Source organism: Tauraco erythrolophus, chromosome 9 (assembly GCF_009769465.1).
Source record: "Tauraco erythrolophus isolate bTauEry1 chromosome 9, bTauEry1.pri, whole genome shotgun sequence".
In the NCBI taxonomy this organism is placed as follows: domain Eukaryota; kingdom Metazoa; phylum Chordata; class Aves; order Musophagiformes; family Musophagidae; genus Tauraco; species Tauraco erythrolophus.
Window position 1 is genome coordinate 31,435,570 of NC_141473.1, and position 26,335 is coordinate 31,461,904.

Genomic DNA, 26,335 nt, shown 5'->3' on the forward strand with positions numbered 1-26,335 from the left:
ATGCAGGCCAAGAAAAGAAAAAAAAAGAAAAGAGCAATCATAGAACACATGCAAAAATAACATATCTGCAATTACTGCTTTCTAAACATATTGATAAACTTGCAATAAATAGATTGGGGCCAAAGCATCCAACCTTTCAGAGAAGATTTTCAACAAAGAAACACACTGTTTCAAAATAAGGGAAGCAAAACATACTCAGGCATTTTTATACAGGGTTTTAGTTGAAATCAACAGATAAAGCTTAGCATTAAAACAGCATTTGCTACTAGTGAACCTCATAGCAATAATTTTATATAAAGACAACACTGTCCATTAATCTCTAGGATAATTAAGAAATCTTTAAAAAACATCTTGAGGTCAGAATCATTTGAGATAATACACAAACATAAAAGTCAATGCCATTATTACAAAAACATAATGATTCTAAACCACACCATTCTATTTTCCATAAGTACACTTTGAGTTATTGAAGCCCACGCATTGCATTCCTTTCACAGGCTCTGTTTCATGCTCATTAGGCCATGCAGCACGGTTAGCAGATAGACCAAAAGTACTTGAGAACAGGTACTGCTCAACACACAGGATGCTTCTATTCTGATAACTTCTGCATAATTTCCACTGGAAGGAATGTGTGCATGAGTATATGGATGAGTGCATGATCCTACGGTCATGTCCCAGACAACATTCCTAACTAGGACAGCAGGATGTATTGTCTTAGTCAAAGTCACAGGAATCTCTCTTACAATAGCTATACCCATAACAGTTTGTGCTGGCGCTCTAATCAGAAACATTCTACCAAAACCACCTCCTGGAAAAATGCAGTTCTCTGCTTCAGTTTCAGAAATGATTTGCTAGTAATGCAGCTTAGTGAAACCAAAACAAAAGGTAGAATCAAAAAAGAAAAATACTGCTTTTTCAGCAACACAATGCAGAAAATAAGTCGTCGCATGAGTTCTGACAAAGTTTCATGTAAAACATGCTCATATTGCCTAAAACACCCTATCATGGCTTCAAGCTCATTCTGGCACAATGCCATCTACATCTCTAGGACTGGAGGGTGCTCAGCGCTTTGAGGGAACCACAGAGCACCCTTAGGGTGAAATTGCCTCATTTCCTTCCAGTTACTGGCAGCGTGGAGTGACCACAGCTCTAAACTTTTTAGAAATCTGCCTATCTGCAGCATGGATAATTTTATCAAAGAGGAATACAAATTTCACTTTCAGGAGGCCATTTTATATTTTTAATCTCAGTTTTCTTCTTCTTTAACTTCTAAAGGCTCAGTGGCCAGAACATGAATAGTAAGATTCTAATATTGATTATTTTTAACATCTCTTCAAAGTTTGCCTTCGAACCTAGCATCCTGAGTGCTAGAACTCATCAGTACAGCTTTTAAAATAATGAATTATGTAGTTTCAAAAGCTGTTTTAGTCTTCACTTTTGTTTGTTTGTAATTATGTGCTTTGGATTAAAAAAAAAAAACAACAAACCTATAGCTGAGGTACCCAACAAACTATTTAAACGCTTGGCAATTTACAGATTTCTCTAGAGCCATAATATCAATTTGTAGCTCATCTCAGAAGCTCCTGGCTCCAGTCTAACTCCAGCTACATTGCTTTTGCTACAGGAGAAAGATCCCTTCAGCCTCTCCCTCTGGACCTAAATATGCTGTAGCCATAACTGGTACCCAGAGGCCATGATAGCCACAGTTAGGAGGCCCACCAGTAATGCTGGCAGCATGCTGCAGCGCAGCTCTGGGGGATAGGGACAGGCAGGGGACATGATCCTGAAGAAGGGACGGAGCTCACAATCTGCCCTCAGTGAAAGCCAGTACGAGAGCAGGTGGTGGCCTGCAGTGACATTTTGCCTCGTTTGGGCTGGCACTGCTTCAGTTGCCATCTTTAACATCTTACACGCATCTCCCCCGTAGCCTTGCATGAAACACAGGCCTGAGAAGAATTTGGCCTCTGATTTTCTACTTACGCTAGTATTGATTATCATTAATGTCATTTACTGATTTTGATACTAAGGTTCACTAGAAATATAAGTATTTTATATTCTCCTCTTGGATTTTTCTATACTGCATATTCAAATTTAGGGAGATTACGTTTGAAAAATCAAGATAATGTGGCCTGATTAATTAAAATTAATTGCAAAAAAACCCTAAAGGTCTAAGGATATAATCAATCATAACATCAAATCTATTTAAGACATTTTGAATCAAAAATGTAAGGCAGATAGAATGAACTGAGAACATTTTCCTTAGTAATCAACAGGAAGAGATTTTAGCTGGCATTAATAGCTGCCTAAGGCTGTAGAAATAGATAATCCTAAAAGCGTTTTTCAGATGATGCCTTTTTAAATAAATACATTTGAATTACATACTTTAGTCATAATACCCTGACATAGAAAACACCAAACAACCAACCTTTAAGTGGTTGACTGCAAGCTTCCAAGTAACATTAAACAAACGGAAAACAGGGATTCTTTCTGAAAATATGTTGTAAAAGAGGCACAAATGCACAAGGCCATCTTCATAAATTAAGTCACCACTTGTGCAAAAGAGTTTTACATGCTAGCAGAGAGGGACAAAACAAATATTAAAAAAAAATACAGAGGCAATAGAGAAGAAAAATGATATGCTACAGTTGAATTTGGTTTTTACCCTGAAAACTCTGTTGCTTTTGTCTCAGTTATCTGTGGGTTTCCTTTCTAAACCCCATAATAAAATGACATGCATAAAATGACTGTAAATGATTGTAGTTAATGATAAATGATTATAGTTTTAAGGTAGTTGTTTTCCTTGTGCTTGGGGTGAAAGGGATGAAACAGAAAATGTCTAAGAGAGCAGCTGTATAACTTCTTCTAAAGAATTACCACCTAATAATCAGCTTATTTAGCTCTTCCCTTTTGTGATTGACAGAGCAGCTCTCATTCAGTTTGTTCCTGGTAGGATATTTTATATTTTTTTTCCTCCAGTTCACTGGCAAAACAGATCAATGCAGCATTTCTGAAACCATTTCTGAATGTGAAGGTCAGATTTGTAATACTGAGCAGCAGCACAGCGTTTAGCATTCCATCACATGAAACGCAGCCAACAGTAACAAACGTTCCCCTGTTTCCCATCTCTCTCATCCCATTCTGTCTCACGGTTTCTGTGGCTGGAAAAGCAAGCTAACATTTCAAACTACACAAGTCTGATGCTACCCTTCGGGCGACCAGAAGAGGAAGCTCTGACACTGAGCAATGGGCTTCTTCCCTCGAGAAAGATGCTGTGATCCTGCAGCAATCCCTTACGACCAGGGGAAAACTGCAGTTTAATTTCCCAGTGTAATGTCAGTGAATGAGCTTAAAACTGATAAATGTAGAGGAGTCTCAAACATTTGGGAATAGAAGGAAGCTATAAGTCAGCTCAATTTCCATTCTGAAATATTATTTTTCTTTTATTTATAAATATTCCATTTCTATAAAAGGCAAATGCTCCTTCTTATGTATCAAAGAAGTGATAAACAAATTTATATTGGAAGGCACAATACCAGTTTTTCAGGTCCTCTTCCTTTGTCAGCCCACATTCTATTTATCTATTACTATGACTTTACAGTCTTTATTCACCTTTTGCACTACTGGGAGAACAATTTTAACAATATATTAATGAATTTGACCTCCCAACATGCTCAAGTAGCAGTTGCTGCTTTAAACGTTTTACAGAAAGAAGAAAATGGAGGCACCACGGAGTTAAATGACTCTTCTCAAAGACATCCCACAATTAGCTGTTGACTAAGCCAGCTCCTCCATGCTATGCTTTACTTAAAAAGTCCATTATCTCTTCATCTATTTTCTCTTAGCCACATAGTTCCCAAATTTGGCAGGAAACAAATCATAAGCATTACAAGATCCTCACTGGGACTCTGAAATGAATGTGTTCAGTACTGTTTCATAAACAGGGCAACACATAGGCATATTATTAAAATTAAAGAGGTTGTCTTAATACCTCTATGCAAAGGGTCAAATGTTAAAGCTATGCTTAGCCTTAAAGCTTCAGCTTGAACATTTTGAACTGCACTGAGCTGAATCTTCACCTGTGCTGTGACCCCTCTGAAAAGCTGCAGGAACTCCTTGACTGATGATGGCTTAGTTTCAATCCTTGGACTAATGCTTTCTCTTCTTGTTATTTGAATGTTTTCAGCATTAGTTATGCCCTTTCTTCCAGCTATGTCAACCTGTGCAAAAGAGCTGACTAAATCTTTTGACTAAATCAAAAATATTTGACTAAACTGAATGAAAATCATTTCAAGTTTGAGATTAATGTCAGATAAGGAGACACTGCAAATCAGTCAAACTTTTATTTCCAGTAATAGCCCTACAGCTTAGTTGACGCCATGCTTATGGTTGCAGAACCTGTATCATCCATAACATTGATCAGCTCAAGAATGTAAGGAGAGAATGTATGTTACTTGTGGAATGTAGAAAAACGTCTACTACGGTGAAGAACTCTGGGGTTTTTATACCTTCCTTACATCTTCATGAAAGAACGTATGCTTATTTTTCTAAAACACAAAAACTCATGACCATAGCAGTCTAAGAAGAAATACATGCTTGAAAATTAGTGGAAGCTCCAATCAGATCATCAATAATGTACAAGAGAATTTATGGTTTAAACCAGACACTGAACTTGCACATGCAGATTTTTTAGCTAACATTGCCATGCCTTAACCTTGGCTCAGAGAAAGATGAGAATAACTTCTCTCGATGTCTGAGGACAACACTGTTGCAAATGTCTTGTAATGTAGTTTTTTGCTGTTTTTTGAAATGCAATCAAATTCATTTCATGTGAACCATCAGAGTCTAAACACTGTCAAGCAGTGATGTGGAGGTGACAGCTTCTGCCTATGTGTCACGGAATTCTTCATGTCTACAGTGATACTGTTACTAGAAATAATAAAGGGATAAGCAAAGAAACTTTGATTTTTAAAGTATATTTACTGTAACATACCTTATTGTAACATCTCCATACCACTTTGTGAATACCGCTAGATACCCTGTTTCCAACCATATCTTCTCTTAGATGCCACCCTTTTCCTCCAGAAAGGTTCCAGTAAATCTCTGTACCTGCAAGTACTGCCTGTAGCCCATTTAGAATGGAATGCCTCCAACAGCTCCTATAAACCTTTCCTAAGCCTCAAAGCACAGAACGCTCAAGTGTGAGACAACATGCTCCTGAAAAAGGGTCGAGTCCTTTGATCCTCATCTCTCTCTGTCAGAAGAGAGATGTCAGAACTGCCAAAAACAGTAGAACATCACCTAATTCCCCATGTATTTTGATCTTCAGTGTTTCTTATTTATACTACAAGCTAGGAATGAAACTGGCACTTCCAGCAGGGGTAACGTTGCAGCAATGGAGATTTTACCTTCTCTCCCTTTATCTAATTGAATGCGTCAGCAATACAAATGTCCTACTCAGTCTTTGACCTAAGGATACATACCATCTTTCAGGTATCCCTGCTCCTCAGTACCTCCAAAGATACAGATGATGAGTTGCCAGGTACAGTCAATGAATGCTGTTTATTCTGATATGAACATTTATTTTATGGAAGATGACGAGCTTTGACAACAGAAACCAAGCCATCCATTTCCTCTGTCACTTGCTGTTATTCATTAAATTGACTCCTCTTTAGTTTTTATTCTCATGTCTTTTGAATAATGTGACAAGAATGTAACATGATGCAAGCTTTCAAATGCCCTAATGTCCTCTTTCAAAATCAGTGTCTTTGCAGTTGCAGTCAGGATTTGGATACACTGAGGCACAGCCTAACGTTTTTTCCCCAAGAATGTACAAAAGCAAATGTGTATGTTGAGAAGCTCTGGTAGCCTCTTGCAGCCTAGATGCAAACAAACTGCTCAGAATGGGTTAGATCAGATCACATCAGAGGATGGCTGGATGCTTTGGTTCTGCCAATCAGAAATTAGCAAGATTCAAATCACTAATACATTGCATTGTGGCAGTTTTGCTGCCTGTGCATTCATTCAACGTTTATTTATTTGGGGTGGGCAAAAGCTATTTCCTGTAGTACGTATCAACCTTCACAGTAGATAAAAATGGTATTAACTTGGCTGAGGAGAAATGTATCACATACCTTCTGGTGGGGAATTACAGCCCTGGGAGAGTCAATTCTGGGCGCTGTGGTTGAAACTGGTACTGGACGTTTAGATCTGGAGACCAAAAAAAAAAAAAAAAAAAGGAAAAAGAAAAAAGATTATCAATCGCCTACTTTTCAGGTCTTATTTCATGCAAAAAAGCTGCTTCAACAGGAGTGAAAGCTAAGCATAGCCTGGACTTTTTCTAGTGATTATCATGCTTTTTCTACATCCGCATTTACAAAGGTCTTAAATGTGAGAAAAAGTTTGATATTGTTTCCCTGAATAATGAAAAGTCATCAGTTACGGAAGTAGTCTCCGACTTCAGCCATCATCTATTTTCCAGTACCTTGTGACAAAGTGCATTTTCATTAATGACCATCAGCCACAACTAGATAAGTTCAAGTTTGGGCAGCTCTCTGGAAAAGGGAACTTAGAAGTGTCTTAAAATGCAGAGACTACACTTTGGTAATAAGGCATCTCAAGATCAACTCCTCAAAAGATTATTATTTAATAGCTTAAACTGTATAGCAACTGCCATAATTTAAACCATTTCATTTCAAAAGGAGCAGATCACTACTGAATTAACCAAACTCCACTTCAAATGCCTGCCTTTCACCTGTATTTGACAAATACACGTACATGATCATTTAAAAACCAAAAACAAACTCCACTGAAATGCTTTCAAAACACACAGTTTGCCCTTTCATTGAAACAGAACATGGAAAACACAGTGACAAATGCTAACTGAAGCTCTCTAGGATGCTCAGGAAAGTGAAAATCTATTTCTGGGAAGTGTTGTGAGAACCTGCATAGCACTGAACACCCCCCTGAAATCTTTCCAGTACACGTGGGATCACCAGAGAAAATGAAATGAAAATGTAAAAATAGTCAAAAGAATCAGAATTATACAAGTAATATCCTATTGCCAACCTACAGATCAAAATTATGCCTGGAATTCTTATCTTTAAAAACTACATTTCAAAATTAAGATAGGTACAAAAATGCAATAAAAATACTTGAAATCATAGAAATCAAGCAGAAGTGACTGAGACATTCAGAATTGTTGGCTTTAGACAGGAGATGAATAAGGGAAGACATTACAGAGGCTTAAAAAATAATGAATGGCAGAAAAAGGGAAATAACGCTACATTCCTGGGCATTAAGTGAAACTGAAAAGACAACACATATAAATTGATAAAAGCAAACATTTTTCCTAGAGAACTTGATTAACCTGAGGTGAAACTCATTGTTACAAAACATCATTGAGACTATAAGAACAGCAGGATACCAGAAAGGATTGGATATTTATACTTACAACAAAAACCCCAATAGCTCCTTTAGATTGGGTAAAAATAAGTAGCCATATAGATTCTCATTTTTTATGGCACAACATGAAAGACTGATAGCGGAACAGCTTCTGTGTTAGGTTCATTATTTCCTTACTGAGGGCTGTGTTGCACTTTCTTCTGAAATACCTACCAGTGGCATCTATCAGAGACAGAAAGCTGAGCTAAACAAAACCTGAGCTCATCCGTCATGACAATCCCTGCATTAATACCTAGCTTCACACTGAGCTGCGTATTTAGCTTTAGCTGCCACATGTAAAATATTTCGATAAGCAGGAGTAAACAAATAAAAAAAAATAGGAAAAAAGAGTAATCTTTACAGGAACTAGAAGATTTCCATATAGAAGATATGGAAATTATGCTACTTTGAGAGCTGAGAACAAAGGCTATGTAATAGATGCCTACCTCACAATGAGTTACTACGAAAATGAACAGTTTGAGGAGACAATGAAAAGTGGCATTTTGTTAAACAATAGGTAATTAACCTGTGAAATTCACTGAAAAAGTATTCCTGAAACAAGAGGCTAGAAAACTGTAAAAGGCACTAACGTTGATACTCACAGTGGACTATATCACAGTATACTCCCTAAGACATAATCATCTGAAAAATAGATACCTTTAAGTTCTAAGAATAAGAGCTAATCACTAACTGCCTAGAAGAAACTTTCCCTCAGGTGAGTTACTAACTCATCTTCCCTCAGGAGTGAATGTCATATCCTTCCTCCAACCATCTTAGCTTAAAAAGAGAAACAATAGATCATATTCATGAGACATGCACACGCATCATGAAAGACAGGAAAAAAGAGAAAGGAAAAAGAAAATAAATCAGCTGCAGCCCAGAACACAGAGTTGCTGAAAATTGACTGTGACAATTTATGAATAGACAAAGATTTATGGGGAGATTCTGATCTTCCTTCCATTGGTGTCATTTCTGGGTACACCCAGTTATTCCTGGGAAGGTATGTGGCAGGACCTGGGTACACTCAAGACCGCAGCTGGGCTGGGCAGACACCAAGTGTCCCCTCTGCTCTGTTCACTATCATGACTTTTTGTGCCAAAGATGCTGTAAACGTTGTTTGTCACATGCAGAGGTCTAGCAAACAACCACATACTGCATGTTTGATGCATAACTGGAAAATCTTTGTCTTGCAGCACAGGAATTTATTTACCAGACTACTGCATCACTTCTGTTATTTACTGTATGTCTGGTTTTCCTCACGCATTACCCGACCACAGAAGATGATGTTAAAAAGCTGTATTCCTTCCACCTTACCGATAAGCTACATCTGTCATTCACAGTGCTATCCAACCAAGACACTTATTTCACACTGACTTTGAGGTTTCAAGATGTTACTTTAAAACAATGAGGTGCCTACATAACTCTGCCCTGGATCTTTATAGCTTTGGTATTTAAAAACAGAATGATGAGGCTTGCTAGATTTAGCACACACTTGCATCAGAGAAAAGGGCAGAAGAGGTGAAGTCAATTTGTGGAATGAACGTGTATGCACTTGCAGAACAAAGTGATTATTTACATAAGAGCCATTACTCCTCAGGAAAAAACATCTGCAAGTTCAGGACATTTTTTTTTTTCCTCTCTCTTTTGCAAGATGAATCAAATCCTGCAGCAACACAAGTTTGCTTTTCAAGTGATAATGGTGCTGTTGCAAACATGTGTGTTCAGGTTTACATTTTAATCTATTGATTGCAAAATTACTTTATTCCAAACATTCAGGGAGCGTACTTGCTTAGTAGGGCTATGAGGAGGATGAAAGTCCAAATTTCACAAATGACTGATAATTTTAGATTTGATGTTGAAATGTTCCATCAGGATTGTTTTTCTGAGGCAATTCATTTGATTTTGACTTTCAGACATTTTGTTCTGTATTTTCAAAGTCAAAAATGGAAACATTTCAAAATGAAAACTCAAACCAGTTATAATGATGACCAAATACACCATTCTGGTATTTTTTAATTCTTCACACAGATATACCTTCCCTCTCACTCAACACTGGTTCTCTTTCTTAACACAGTTCAAAAACAAGATGGAAATAGTTTTGCAAAGCAGTTCAATTTTGATAGCACTGCTGATACGGCTGTCAAAATTTCTGCTTGTTCCCACCTACCTAAATATATCTTTAATTGAAGAGCACTTGACTTCAATCCTGGTATCTTTGCACTCACAAAGGTTCATTAGGAGTCAAGATACATTAAGAGGAGCTGCTTGCCTAAGGAAGGGCTGCAAAAGAGTTCTGTAATGCACTATCAGTTTAACCCGTGTCCTCAGGGGAGCACAATACTGTACTTGTACAGGTGACATGACCTAACCGATAAGAGCTCTTTTTCATCTTCATGTGGCTTTTTTATATTTCGTGTCTTCGCCAGTCAGTGTCTATCTTATCTTTCCTGATTCTCAGGACAGCTAAAATCAACATTTCTTTTCTTGCAGTAAGCTTTCGCTATCATTTTATTACATGTGAGCACTTATTTATACTTTTTTTAGCATCCAAATAATTGTATCTTAATATCTCAACCACTAGAAAATTAAAAAGGGTTAAGTGCATGGAAAGGTAGGTAATAAACCAGATTAGATTAGGGTTAGAAATGCTTAGAAAATATTTTACGTACTTATCACCTAATTGAAACGGAGTCATTCTGGAGTGGAGTGGATGAGCACATAGCAGGATGCAAAACAATAGAGCATGTAGAACTTGGCTTCTGATGATGTATCTGTTCTAATACAATAATATTCCTGACAATTTGGCAGGGGCAGGGACGGAGACATAAAAGGGACAGACTGAATATTACTCATGGTTATCAATTTGAGGTGGCCATTTAATAAGTGCAAAGACCACTAATGCGTCAGTTAAATCTTCAGCTGAACAGTGAATTAAGTAGCCAAACAGAAGCTTCTTGTTTCTACGTCTTGCACAGAATATCTTGAGTCTTGTGACACCATGGTTTAATTCTCTAAGCCCTGCCTGGGACATGAGCAAACAGTTTTAGTGACTCCAGCGAGAAGCACAAAGAAAAAACCCTGAACATTTCACAGTACTTCAAATAGAAGTGTGGCCGCTTTGGGGCTAGGATGAGACCTACTTTCCCTCTCTCAGGATATCACCTGTGCCTGCAATAAAACTGAAAAGTATTTCCATCAGTGGTTTTGCTCTCTATATATCAATGACAAATGCAAATACTAGCATTTGGCTGGATGACTGATTTGTTAATTATTTCCCTGTATTGTGCTGCACTCAGATTGCAAGACAGGCAATTACACTTTCCAGACCTAATGTCCATATCCACTGCAATATATGGACAAAAACTTCTTATGCATAAATGGCACCAACCTAAAGGGAAGCTGCTATTAAAAAACCCAAAACATAATATCTATGACAGAGAATTTATTTGGAAGTATGCAATACTCATTTTCCCTTAGAGGGGATCTGAGTCCGGGGCAGCCACAAACATTATGGGATAGAAAGGGAAAGGAAAAGGGAAAAAGCCTGAGAGAGTTTTGTGTAAGGATGGAAGGAAAGGAAGGGAATTAGATAGCGTATGCGTAAAGCTGAGAGTTTTGAAAAGGAGTATGTATTCAAAATTGCTGGAGAAGCAAATTCTACTCTCCTGGTCTCTCTTCGACCCTTTTTTATTTCTGTGGCATCTGCACAGTGCCCATTGCATATTCTTTACTCTTCCTCTCCTTCCTGGTATGCAAAATCCCTTCTTTCTTGAACTGCCCCACATTCTACCCTCCAGCCTGTTCCCTCCTGAATGAAGCAACTGGCTACTGATGCCTCCATAATCTCCTCTTAGTTGAACTGGTACCAATGCTAAAATTCCTCCATCCCAGCAGCTCCTATGGGCAAAAGGGGATGCTCTGCCAGTATCCCTGCAGCTCTGCTCTGTGAGTGACAGCTCTCCAGAGAGCACTAAGTATGGATGCTGAGCACATGCCTGGCACTCACCCGACACATACTACAAGCTCTACACTTAACCTCCATTCGGTATGGACACTTTTTTTTCAGGAAGGTTATTTTTCTTGCTGTCCTCTTCTTCCTGTCTTTGCACTATTTTTAAATGATTTCCAATCCTTTCTTCTCCTTATCGCTACGGAAAACTCAGGCAACCCATAAAGAAATGTGGATTCGTCCCCAGGAAATGTCATCCAGTCTATGCTGTCATGGATTGAATTTGTATGTAGAGGTGTATTACCATCAATGCTGTTGAAAAAATACATTAATTTATATCAAATCCATAACTTTGTTTCTAACTAATAAGTAGATCATAAGAAGTTGAAAATGATCTGGCTTTAATGCTGAATTACCAAATAGATTGCTCAGTTACACAGTGATTTACTATAGCTCGCAAAACCTCGTTGACATCACTATATTGTTATTCAAATCTCTCTCACAGCTAAGTTGTTTTGTTTTAAGCTCAAATATGATATTTTACCAGTTTTTCTTGAGATCATTCATCCATAGATTATAATCAGAATGCTACTTGCCTGAATTTTTATTGTTAACTCAATCAAATTCACATTTGACTTCAGATTTCATTTTAGGAGTTTTGCGCAGCTTTTCTAGTTATCCATACTAACTCAATTTGAATAGCATAGGATTCACAATTAAAATGCATTTTAACTAGGCTGAAACAGTATTCTATTGAAGGGAGAATATGCCTTCTTTTTACTTTCTACTTCTCATTTACATACTTTCCATGGCTATTATTGATCAGATGAACACATCGAATGTTTTTCTCAAACGTTTGCTTTAGAATAACAGCAGAAACATTAAGATGACTAGAAGTGGTACTTTCAGCACAGCACAGACAAAACCACAGTACTTCAAATGCTCAGAAATATATGAACAGGTATTGATTATAAATAGGAAGCCACTATTCCCACCTCAATAGTAAATTGGCTAAATGCAGAATTTGGATTGCTTAACTACAGAGAATGAAGAGAATCAAAAGTGAGAGGCTGAAATACAATCAAAATTATCAGAGAGGGATCAAAGCTTAACGATATATAACCTAAAAGGTATAGCGTCTCACTTGAAATCTCTAAGTTCAGCATAGTTATTATTAATGATTTCATGATTATGTCTATTATTTATAATTGCTGAGAGAAAGAAATTTATTTAAGGTAAACATACAAATAAGAAAATAATTTGTTAGTTTAAGAAAGAGCAGGAAAAAAAATGAGCTATGAAAGGATCTAATAGTGTACAGAAAAGAATTAGTTATTATTAATAAAGAACAGAAGAGGCACTAAATAAAGTTTCAGGGCTTGTATGTAGCCTACCGTACCCTGGTCTTGACATGTGACTCAAGTCGCCCCAGTAAACATAAATAACAATTTTGAAGAATTAAGCATCAAAAATATTTATATAAGTTCTTTAGCTGAAAAATATCTGAGGTGAACCATAGTGACTTCCTCTGTTTAATCTTTCCCTGCCTTGCAGATAGTGTACCTGAGACTTAGACTCTCCCCACTCAAGCATCATCAGGCCCCACTGCAGTCCTGCAGCTCTTGGCTTCTTAACAGCTTCCTTAAGGGTGAAAGTCTTTCAGGTTCAGATTAAAGAGCAGCACAGGGGACTGCTGTAGAACACCACCCTAACGAGCCAGCTCCAGAATCAGGGAATCGCAGCTGAACTTCAAAGATATGATGATTCACAAAAGATGAATACAAAGCTTTGTAACTGCCTTCTGCTGAAGAGTTCACGCGCTGTCCAAATCCAAACAGATTTCTAATACTACACAGATGAAGTCTGTTTTTCCCCTTGCCACTCAATATTTTCTAAAAGCAAAAGTCTAACTCGGGATACGTTATGCATCTTGACCACAAATTACTTTCTTTAGTTTCCTGAAGCTGTTAATGAAGCATATTTCCTGAGCAGATTTTTCCGTAATTCCCCTTACTTGGGATGTGGACCTTGCAGTGTGCCACATGGCTTTTAGAGCATTTCTAATTGACATATATGGGAGAGAAAAAAATAGGGAACATGGATAATTAGATACTAATTACAGTCCACTTCATTTAGGCCTTCACTTGTTCTGTTTCCAAGCTAAAACACTTCATTGAGCTTTCCATTAAATGCCTGTATCTGAGAGACTTTGACTGGAAACACAACTCTCTGTTTTAAGACTGCTAAATCAAGAAAGTTAGCCAGGACTCATCAAAAGAATTTGTTTCCTTTTCTGGTACTCAAGTGTTGTTTGAAGTTGTCACTACAGTAATGCAGAAACACCACAGGGCAGCCTGTACCCAGTGCTTGGCATCGCCATGCTGCAACAGACACCAGCCAGGGCAAGTGCAGACACTAAGAGGTGGCCAGCCCCTGAAGATGCTTGAAAGCCAGGCAAAATGGACCTTGGTGAATCTCTGCTCTCACTCTAAGAAACAATGGGGCCACCAATGATTAAGATTTTGAGAAAAAAGAATGAGGCCTGACAGTTTTTATAGTGGCTGGCGGGCAGGAAACACCACGGTAAAAAGAATCCAAAGGAAACTACGAACCTCACTTGCACAAATAGTGCACTGTGAGACTGATCTAGTAAAGCTTTAGTATTTCACCCAATTGAACGGTTCCTCATTCCACTTCTTAAAAATACTATATCATTCATTTCAGTTAGCTTCACGGGTGCAGTTTACATTTTGACATGACCATGCTTAAGCTAATCAATCTTAATCAACAAGAAAAGGTCCCAGCCCTCATATACTGTGACCTTCCTGTCTACCGTAACATTCTGTGTCAAGTATCGACTTCCTCACCGCAGAATGCGACCAATAACTGTTTGTCTGAAAAACTACAACTGTCACGTGTATTTAGTAAGTTGTGTCAGCCCATTGACTCTGGTGAGATGTGCCTGTGATATCCATCTTGACCTTTCCATGGTGAATGCAATATAATATGTGAAAGGATTCACGTGGAGATTATCTTTAGCTCATCCAGAGAGTAATTCTCAGACAAATAAAATGATTTTTAACCTCACCTCTAAGCTGGTATTTGGGGGAAAAAATAAAAGTGATGTACACTCCAATGACAGCTGTAATCCCTAAGTAGAATTTTCTTGTAACGAAAACTTCATTGCCCTTTAAAGCCTTGGCACATATCCACAGTTTCCAGGCTCTTTTATAAAACTAACAAGGACACTTGATGCAGTGAGTGTAAATAGCAGTCCACTCAATTAAACTGCTCATGTAAGGAATATATTTATATTTATTGCAGTGACTGACATTGATATTTTATTTCATTTTCCATGGAAAAAGCTGCTCATTAATTTTCACAGCAGTAAATGTTTCTACTCAAAGAGAGTAACTCACAGCCCTGCCCAAACACTAGCCTGACATCTATTAACAAATCCTACTGTTCTCTCATACCTGTGCAGAGACAGGTATGCAATGGGATTCTCTTATTTCAGAAGGAGTGAAGGAGGACCACCTCTCTCAGCTCACAGTACCACATGGTAAATTCCTTAATCCACTAGTAGGGCATATCTTTTTTAATGGTTTGAGCACACAGCATCGTCAGAAGTTTGGGGAGAAAACCTTAGATATTCGAGGCGGATGGATCTCAAAAGTTCCATAGTCACATGCATAAGCAAAGTGAAGTAACTAGTATCTCATGTCACATCCACTATCAGGGCTGCTCTCCTTTCTCTACTAATCTGCTTAAAATTTTGAACTTACACACATTGTGATTCAGTAAAGCATGCAAGCAGTTGTTTGACTACTCCACTATTCTTATTTTTCCAACTGTAGATTTTGTAATACCTGTCCTGAGTACAGGTACATGCTGTTACCTACTGACTAAGGTGTCCACTGAGTGAATTGTGGAGGGCTCCAACACAGACTGTCCATGTGATCACAGATCTCAGTACTTGGTCCAGTCTAGACCAGAATTATTCCAGTGAACATCACATGGAATATCTAACATTGCACCAGCTTTGAATTTATTTCTTTGTAATATTTAGCTAGTTATTTTCTTAATTTAATCTTTAAATCCTGCTGAGGATCATATTGGCACATTTAAATATAATTTCTGTAGAACTCAAGAGAATGGATTAAAGGACAGAGCTTCACTTTTTAATTTTTTTCTTTTTATACTCTGATTTGATTTTTTTAAGTGTCATCTAATTTCAGGATATATTTCTATGGCAATATGAGCATATTTGTACTTGAAAATATGGTAAGATGCATCATTTCTAGTGAGATTTTACCACGCAAATGGCACATCTTTGTCAACGCTTGAGGCTGAGTCGTTAAATACAGTGTTCTGACAGGAGGCAGGCATTCATACCCTTAATCCAGCCTGACATGGTTGCAACTGTCTCACTTCTGCACCCAGTAATTCAGAGAGTCTCACCGGCGTCTTGATGTGGTCCTTTCTCCCTGAGCTTTTAAGTGCTGCTAGGCTAGCTACTGAGTCTCAGCTGCAGCTCCTGAGTGTGAAAGTGTTGCTGCAGCCTCATCCAAGGAGCAGTCATTTAGCACTTAAAACTTCCATAGTTTTAAGATTGCAGTCAGAAAGGCAGGAACAACAGGAAAAAACTTAGTCACTCCAAGAATAGATTTCGGGAGATATATTCACAATGCTGAACATGAACACTAGCAAATTATCACTAGCATTAGTGTTCCTTTCAAAAAAAAAAAAAAAAAGAACTCACATTCGTATGAGCTCAGATTCTACCTCTAGTATGTAAGCAGTCCCTGAATGAAAACATCACTAGTCTGATGAATGTAATGGAATTATTCAGAGAAGGGAAAAAAATTCCAAATCCATATTTTAATTTTGTTTGTTTTTACTAATCATCTCCTACAATGCTTTTAGGAAATGTTTCTATAGAACAGTCTGAGTACCACTATTTCTGACCGTGCTTTCACCAGTGTTGTTCTTGCAGTTTTAATTTAACCTTAAACTGGGGTATATACCCTCTTCTACTTCTTCTAAGCAAAAATGCAGCCTAAATCTGGTTCTGATTTAAAATGTGCCTGTCAGCAGACCTAAAACATGCACAGAATTGGTTACTATTCACAGCTTCAGACAAAAGAAAGCAGTTTACAATAACCACTGAATTCCCCTTGCTCGCAGTTTGCTGTCACCACATGCTTTATTGATAGTAGGCCTGGAATAAATACTGCAGGATCAGCCATCTTTTGGTGCTGTATGAAACAGGAAAGCTGTTAAATATTTACCATAAGTCTCTCACAGCTTTGCCTCTGACACTTTCTCTTTCACTAGAGTGAAGTATTATTTAGCTCATGATTTTCCAGCAAAAAATAGCCAATTGTGATTGTCTGGAAGTGAATGGTAGATCACTGGCATGCCCTGGGAGGGGAAAATCTGCACCTCCCCTGCTCCTTTCCAGCAGCACAGTGACGCTAAGGCAGGAGTCTTAGAGTGTCACAGGAATGTTTGTGCCAGCAGAATGAGGCGCACTCAAGTTACAGCACTTTCCAAAATGAAGCCAGTACATTTGGTGAATCCTTTCCAAGGAGGCTGATCAGATTCCTTGAGTTAAGATCAAATGAATGTTGTGGATGGTCCAGTGAAACGTGTTGACAAATAATACTGCACTCTCGTGCATTGCATTTACTGTGAATTTAAAAAAGAAACCCATTTGTATGAAATAAAAATAGATTTCACATGCATTTCGTTTTTCATCTGAGAGCTGAATATTGTAGGACAATAAGTTGATGGCCTAGTCTATGTGAGACAGCCAGCCAGTTAATGATGAGACTGGCCCAGAACTAAAATGACTCAGGGCAGCTGTGCAGCTCAAGTAACTGATACTGAAAAATGACTGAGAACTAAACTCCAGTAGGTCACAAAAAGATTAAAAGCAAAGCAATGTCTTTTTCCACCACAACCCAGGTCATTATAGAGTATGATCATAGCCTCCCATAGCATTGTCTAGCAGAACTAGCACCAATCCCCCCTCAGTACATCTTGAGTGATGTAGGTTTCTAAGGAACAAGCTGCATCTACATAAGTATCTAATGTTTTAGAACATCAGCCTTGTTTGCCTGAATACTATCGTTCCTTGTGGAGTTCTACTACGTGATAGTCCATAGCGATAAAGAAATTTCTTTCCTTCTCACTGCTCCTGTCTTCTTCAGCAAAAGAGAATTCAGCTCCTAGATGTATTTTTTTGTCTTCTAAACTCAAAGAAGCAGAGTTGGTCTGGAAGGTCCCATACCTTTCCAGACCACTGGATCACAGGTATCCTTCTCTAGGAATGGTCCAAATACTTCAACTCCCTGCCATTTGCCTGTCTGCATCTTTTAACTTCCGAAAAGCAGCACAGGCTCTGGAGAACTAGGCAGACAGACATTGAAAATGAGCAGTCAGAAAACACAGCGTTTCACTCAAGCCAGTAACAAGACAAGTTCTGGCTGCTCGATCACACCTCTGGCAAAGTTGGCAAGACTCTCCATCCTAATTTTATGGTTTCATGTGAAAACATATCACTTCATGGGTGAAGTGATAAAAACCCAAACTTAACAGGAAGTTTGGGGAAGGAGGCTGTCAGAAAAACACTTGGCATCCGCAAATTCCTGAACACATAATGGGATATCTACATGTCTGAAACAAGGAGAATTCCACTCAGGCCAGCACTGCACACTAAGCACTCACTGAAGAGTTATGTTAGTGTACCTTGAACAGTACAGATTGATGGTACTTGAAGAAAAACTATGTTTGCATAGCCAGAGAAGTGCAGACTCTCGTTGTTTAGGCAGGCAAGTACAAATGGGCATTGTTAATGCTTCCCTTCTGCTACGTTTGATGTCTTGCAGTTTCATGTCCTGCACAAGTGCTGACACCATGTACAGCTTTTCTTGACAGCCAAATAAAAAATAACCAGTTCCCCACCCCGAAAAAGAAAACCCACAGGGAACTTAAGTGTGATAATAAAAATGAGTAGCAGCAAACACTGTCTGAACTGTCAGGTTATAAACAATGCTCACGAAACCTTCATGGTCAGGATCAATAAAATGAAAGGCCATCGCTCTTGAGAGCCTGGAGCCATTAGAAATATAAAAAGCTTTCTGTCTCTGAGCATTTATGTCTAGATTTCATGTTCCACTGCTTCTTCCATGGCCTTATAGACTAAACAAGCAAGTTCACTTCTACTTCCAGTGCTGCAACAGTGAAACCAAGCCATAGGTTGCCTGGTAAGGCATTCCATGACCTTGAAACATATTTTGTAGAGCCAGGTGACTACTGCACATAAATGTCCAAGATGATCAAGATTTAGGACTTAAGTTTTCCTATTACATATATGCCTTTTCCATTTGAGAGGATTTCCAATGTTTCCAAACTTTTATGCAAATTAGATAACTGAGTGTACTCATCTCTATGATCTTTGGATATATAAAACAAACTAGCTTTGTTTTTCTATAATAGTAGAACATTTCACTTCAGTTTCATTGCTGCAAGCCATGTCTAAAAAAGTAAAAGTGATCTCTTAGCACAGTCATTTTCCTGGTAACCAAGTCCAAGGAGATTTTGCCTTTCTCCTGTTTTGTTCCTATTTGGTTGAAAATTACCATTATTATACTATTATATATTACTATTACATACCATTATATATTACTATTTATAGCAAAAGCATCATTTGTGAAAGTTCTGACTTGCTAACAAAGAATCTGTTTAACCTATTTGTGCTTAACAGTATTTCATATCACTTTATGCCGTTTTTCTCCTTTTCAAAACGAACCTTAACTCACCTACATCTATTAATCTACACAAGCGTATTTCGGTCTGTGGAACACTCCATTACTGCTTGCTTTGGCTCTTCATTAACCACATAAGTTGGTTATCAGAATCATATACTACTGTTTTGGAATCAGAGACAAGGCAAGCCTTAAAAATAGAAAAGAAACAATAGTGCAATAAAGCAATAAATAATGATACTTCCTCCAGAATTATGTGAACAAAAAACAATGTATACCACAATAAATAAAGTTTTGGCAGTCTGAAAATACTTTAAGAAAAATTAACAATTCCATCAATCAGTAAACAATTAAAAAAATAAATAAGCTGTCCTCCTAGATGCTTTTCTTTTTTTTTTTTTTAATGATGTGGCCACTAGAATTGCTGGTGTTGTAATTTAAAGGTTAGCAAGTACAAAAGCACAACTATTATTCACATGAAATATCCCTGCCAACACTTGATCAAAATTACTGTTTTAAGTAAGCGACTTGCATCTGTGACATGTATCAGTATAATCTATTTTTGTTAGTTACAGATTTGGGAACCCTTCTTCTGGGTAGGAGAGGTGATGGTTTGTAGTTTTACATGCCAGGCCACAGAGACAGTCACTGGTCCACTTTTCAGGTCCAATATTCAGGAAAATTAACTCAAAATGCACAATAAGCCAAAGCACAATAAGAAAAGTTTTCTCGCACATATATAGAAACACAAGGATCCAATACAAAGCAGACAGAAGTTCTAAAATAAATTATCATAGAATCACAGAATGATTAGGGTTGGAAGGGACCCCAAAGATCATCTAGTTCCAACCCCACTGCCATGGGCAGGGACACCCTCCACTACACCAGGTTGCCCAAAGCCTCATCCAACCTGGCCTTCAACACTTCCAGGGATGGAGCATCCACAGCTTCTCTGGGCAACCTGTTCCAGTGCCTCACCACCCTCAGAGTGAAGAATTTCTTCCTTATAGCTAATCTAAATCTCCCCTCTTTCAGAAATTATCAGAAAATATTTCCTTAACTTGCAAATACAAAATAATCCAGAGCAATCTAAATCTTGTTTTAAAAGATATCATATGTATATTCATACTGTCACTAGCAATCATTAGAATGGAATAAAAAGAAGCCAGAGTGGGCCACAGGATGAGAATTCAGCTACATGCATCAAGATAGTGCCCCATCTTCCCTCAACAACTTTGGAAAACCATTTTCTTCTGGCTTCTGATATAAAGCTTATTACAGTACATTTAGGATCAAGCTCCTGTTCTCTGTTTAATTTTGGTTGAAAATCTTGCCTAAGTACACTAGAGGCACACGGCACATGATATGAGATGGCAGAAATTATTCCATCCATCTCCCCACCTCCTTTGCATTCATTGGAACAGCTAGACCACACCATTTGAGACCACTGAGAAAATCTGGAACATCTGAAAATCTGAGGAGCTTTAATTTAAACTCTATTCCAGGAAACATATGTTATACATTTCCAGGAAATATATGTCTACCCAATGTTCTCACAGAAGCTAACAAATATGTTGCAGGTCTGTTTGCATCTTTCTACTTTGCGTACTTATTTTATAAATTATCTGGAACACCCGCTTCAAGATAAACTCGAGATTTACAAAGCCATCTGGGAAATTCAGACATACATTTTGTTTTAGAATTTGTTTGCTCTGTCTTGGAAATCTCAGCTAAAGATCTTTTTTTCCCCTTAGGTGTTAGTCTGTTCCTGTTACTAGTTAGCTCTACTGCACATCCATATATAAGATTTTCTGGTATATTCTCAGAAATTGTACTTCCTCATTACAACCTGCTTTCTGTACCAGTCTTTGCCTAGCCTATGTAAAAATTATCTTCTTCACAATACAATAAAAATAGCAGTTACTTCGCTTTATATAATTATGGAGCTTTAAATATTAGTGCAGCTATTACAGAAAATCTCCGTGCAAGGTTATCTAACTTGAGAACAAATTTCCTTGGAAGCAACATTAACAAGGAAGAGTTAAGATACCTGTTGTGTGGAGAGATTCTACTTTCTCAATGGCAAGACAACTTTTACCACATCTCTATGAGAAAGTCTTCTCTCTCCATGTTCTACTGACTTCCTTTCCTGCATTCAGACTTCACCTTTCTTATTCTGTCAGACGCAGAGAGGACACTTTCAAACTCACAGGTGCCAGACCATTAACAAAAATTCTCTGCCTGCTGTGATTATTCACCCTGTGAATGACAGGCTCCTCTCATGCATTCCTAACATGTTACAATGGTTGTTTCCAGCATAGTCGTTCATAAGTTAAACAAAACTGTGTGTTGTCCACACAGCAATAAGCAAAAGTAACATCACTGTTGGATTTATTTTTTAACAGAAGCCTGAATGGATATGGAATTACATCTGTATTCAATAGGCTAAATACAACACAGATGCACTCAACATATCAACCATACTGATTCCTGTAAGAATCCATGCTGATTTCCACAAGAATCAGAGCAGATTTTGACTTTTCATCTCATATCCATGCCATGAACACTTCAAACAAATCTAACAGGCAGAGATAAAACACATATCCCATAGTCACAAGTTTCACCGGATGCCCTTAGGAATGCAAAGACTTTAACTTATATCAACATACTTCTGAAGAGTGAGGCTCAAGTTGTGGCTGGCTGACTTGATCTTGTTCTGGGCCTCTAAGTGGGTCATGCTGTCAGTGTTGACTCCATCAATGGCTACCACAAGGTCCCCTTGGTTCATCTGTGATTGTGCTGCCTTGCTGCCAGGAGTGATCTGTGTGGGAAAAGGAGAAAAAAAAGGTCATACCAGGACAAATCATTCTTAGATACACTAGCTGTATCTGTTATTGTAGGGATGGAACAATACGATTTATGTAAATCAAACGAACCCAAAGTTAACTCGCATTTCTGCAAAGGTCCAGGACAACATCTACTTGTCGTTACTTCTGTTTTGAGAAGTTAAGCCCAATGTAGCTGTTCCTTTACCACCTAATATCTCCTCCTGAAGGGGATAATTATCACTCCTTATATTGGAGTAGTATATAAAGACATTACTCAGAAGTGGAAAACTAATGAACTACCTACTGCATGATCTTATTGTATTTTTCCTCCTAAAAGCCATTTTCCCCAAAGTAATTCATTATATTGACTGGACAGAAAACGATTATGTGTGAGGGGCCTTGACATGCTTTGTTTCTTTTATAAGAAGTCATTCTGCTTAACCTTACCCACATACCATTACCAAGACAGATTACTACATACCCAAGATGACTGCATCAAGCTGTTGAAACTGCCACTCCAAAGACAGACCAACACTTTTAGAAATACGAAGCCACAATAGTTCAACTACAAACCCAACTACTAAGAAAACAGTTCTGAAATTCTGGTTGTTCACTATGGCATCACATTTTATTAGTTCCAGATGCCTTGTGAACTCCATTTTCTCTGAATGGACAGTATACTGACCTCAATTTTACACAGCCCTCTCAACTTGCATCTGGATGACACTAATGCAACACAGCTACTTATGAAACTTGACTCCATTAGGCAACTCCAACTAAAACAGAAGAGCCTCCACATACCATCAGCCAGGCAAATTTCAGTGAGCACATCAGAGCTGTCCTCTGCTTTCAGCACTCAGTACTTAAAGGGTATTGACGTAAGCTACAGGCCTTTGCTCTTATCCTTAGGTACTCGATTCCTTACATTTCTCACTTCTAAAAAAACCCAAGCATAATCTCAAATACTACAACAAAGGCTGCAGTAAAAAACTCTGTTCTTTCAGCACAGCAAACATAGAAGAAAGATGTGTCTGATTATGAGCAAAATTCCCCTGTGAATTCAGCCAGGCTGAAACTGCGAAGTTAAATTCCTAAGGAAATCAAAACCCAACACAAATCCAAACACTCTTCCTCATCAAGTGTGAAGTAAAATTCCCTAACCTGCCTTCCCTAATATGGCCTCAAAACACTTAAAAATATGTACATACTCCCAACAAAATCCAAAACAATTCCTTAGACTGCTTGTTTGTGCTCTTCCATTGGCAAAGACAAAGAAGAAAAAAAGGAAAAAGCCCTTAGCATCTCGTTACAGGTGCTCAGTATGGAGGCTGCCGGTCTAATAGCGTAGTCTGACAATGGGAGTTGTCAGTTTGCTAGAACACAAGCTCTAGTATCAGGGTGCTAGAACAGAGCACTCTGAATACTTGGACACTCTACTTAAAATACAGATTACTTTGGAGTTACGCACTGCAAATAACATCCCAGAACTGATCTGACTGGGAGAGACAGCTTTCTCTACCTTTTCATCAGAGATAAAAGCAATAAGAGTTCTATGTTTTCTGAGTGAAGGACAGTCACAGATGGAATGTTCTCATGCAAATTAGAGCTGACTGATAATGGCAGTGCCACTCCCTGGTGTATTCTTCTGTTGTTAAGGAATTGAGGGGTCAGGGAAATACTTTGTGGTAGTTGTATTTTGCAGTCTAATGCACCCTCATAGAAAGAGGTTAGCAGAAACAAAAGATTGATATTACAAGCACAGTTTTCCTAACCTATTATGCAAAGATTAGCTTCATGCATTACATTGACTTGCATTGTGCAAGTACACAGAAGTCTACAAAGAATATGGATTATTTGTAAACCCACACGTACTAGTATAGTTACTGAAAGACCCTTCCCCACTCAGTCCCTCAAATATGCCAAGAAACAGAATCTGCAATAAAGTAAGAGGTCAGGAAAAGGCAAAATGTGAACAAAAGCCAAACTCAGAGAAATAAGTCAGTAAGACTTGAATTCTTCAATTCACAGGACACTTCTCAGTCTTTCTCATTTTATCCTTTTTCTCTATCAACATAAACTGTTTGCCAGTCAGATAGACACCAAGTCTTGAGCCTTCTTGATAACGACTTTTAAATAAATAATCTTCACACATCACTTTTCTAAGACACCATTTTTCACCTCATGAAACATGCAAGTTCTTGCCACAAAACGTTAACTGTGCAATGCGGATACCTCCAGTCTCCAGACAGCTGGCTCCAAACACTGGGAACTCCTCCTTTTGCTCACCAAGAACAAAGACTAGTTTTTTGAACATCAACTCAGTTACTGCAAGTCAAATGTCTGCTCTAATTTGGGAATTCTTACTTAACACATACATCTCTCCTTCCACTGTCCAGTGACGCTTCAAACAAAATAAGCCCAGAGAAGCACAGAGCTTCCACAAAAAGGGTAAAGAAGTCTAGATCTGTGACTAGTTTAAGACAGCTGTAACATACTGACTTCCCTCTCAGCTTCTGATTTCTGCTTTTTGCAGCCCCAAATTTAAATGTTGCATCTTAAAATAAAGATAGAGCAGGTATCTTGAATTTGTGACTTACATGAGTTTCTAACTATGGCCACTGCAACACCCTTTCTGAGGCAAAGAGCTACAGGAGAACTATACTGTGAAAAGTAAGGAAATGGTCTCAGTCATGGCTTACCAGCCAGTATTCCTTTATTTGAAAAGAAAAGGGACAGTCATCTCTTCAGCTAAGTACAATGGTAAAGAACTCTGGGCTGGATTCCTCCACAAAGCTCTACCTTTCCAATTCCCATTTCAGGGGCCAGCGCTCCTTTGGCGTCACTTTACCTCTAAAATTCAGCTTATCCTAGCTTCATAGATGGTGAGTAAAAGATGGATCTAGTTTACTGTATCTGTAATTCAGAACCATAGTGAGTATGAGGAAAGAACTTCCTCTTCCCCTAGTCTCCTCACTGGCTAAGAGCATGCTATGTAGATTATTTAATTCTGTAGAGCTTTATATAGAAGGCATTATTAAAGTCTGGATGTATAATCTGTGTAAAATATTCAAACCAAAGTACAAAATTATACCTCTTTTAGTTAGAAGCTAACAGGCTTTTACGTGAGACTTTCAAGTGAACTTACAGTGTTCATTTACGGCAGACATTGAGAACAGTCAGTAATTGTTGGGGACAAAATACCAGTGTACAGATGGAGACATGGGGCAGCCACATCTGAAGCGTGAAGGCACATTCAAGACTGTCTTGTTCCCATTTTTAAAGATCCAGCAGAAAGGAATGGAATGTAAAGTGTTTATCTGTTGGTATTTTCCTTTGAAAATTCATCTCTGATCTACTAAAAATTTACTAAATATAATAATAGAGAAGATTTCACTGTGTCTTTGTGAAATATTTAGGGATTATTTTCTATTTAAAAAGGCTTTTAAAAATATTTTTTAAATGAAGAGTGAATATTAATTAATCCTTGGAATCAGACTGCAAATCCAGATCTGCCTACACAGTAAATTCTAGTTTGCTTTCATCTCAGACTCTCTTCTCTTAAGAAAAGTAACAAAGTAGAGAAATATAATACTGTCTAGGACAAATATGCATTTTCCAATTTGACCACCACCATTTTTTTTTTAAAACATCTCTGGCCAAGATCTAGACAAAACTATTTCAGAAAACCTTTGTAATAGTCTTAACTCACTTGCTCTGGATTACAACATAGCTTTCAGATGCTAGGTGTTGCAAATGCCTTTATTTAAGGGTACAGTGAGATGTTCACCAGAGATTCAAGGGATAGCTCTTTCTGTCAATTGATTTACAGAATCTAAGTCAGGGTACCACTGACAGATCTAATTTTAATAGTATTTCTTTAGTGCCTCAAGCCCAAGCACAGACTTCGTCTTGAAAAGCTAAGCATCTTTCATCTCTCTCAGAAAAGCAAGGGAACCCGTGCTGCTTCGGAGATGTGAATTTTCAGCCCTCACAAATTTCCCACAAGGCAGACATCTGACTTCCAATATCCTCAGCTTAAAGCAAGTGGGCAGGCTGGAAGTATCACATGTTGCTTTCAATGCACTGTAGAGAATTCTTACTACGCTCTGTTGTGAGCAGATCTGTATATTGGGTGAATACATAGTACGACAGTGACAGCTGTGCCTTAAAAAATAAGTCTGCACTGGGGTCAGAGTAAATGCTACTTAGCAGGAGCTCCGGGAGGCAGTGTACAAAGTGCAGCTGCTGCACCACCTTGAGAACAGTGCGTGTTCCCATCCAAGCTCCCTCAGCACTACTCCAAAGGGGCAGTGACAGGGATCACGCAGCATTGGAGTGACTGTTAA

General features: G+C 38.2%; 1 protein-coding gene across 4 annotated transcripts in view; it reads right to left on the reverse strand.

The window, feature by feature from the left end:
- LDB3 (LIM domain binding 3) overlaps positions 1-26,335 on the reverse strand; it is a 116,430-nt gene that overhangs the window by 61,070 nt on the left and 29,025 nt on the right. For all 4 annotated transcript variants that reach the window (XM_086616293.1, XM_086616292.1, XM_086616291.1 and 1 more), the window contains exons 2-3: positions 21,831-21,982; positions 6,132-6,207 (exon numbers count right to left, since the gene is read on the reverse strand). In XM_086616293.1, the coding sequence (XP_086472419.1) occupies positions 6,132-6,207; positions 21,831-21,982 (228 nt within the window). The remainder of the gene's footprint in view (positions 1-6,131; positions 6,208-21,830; positions 21,983-26,335) is intronic.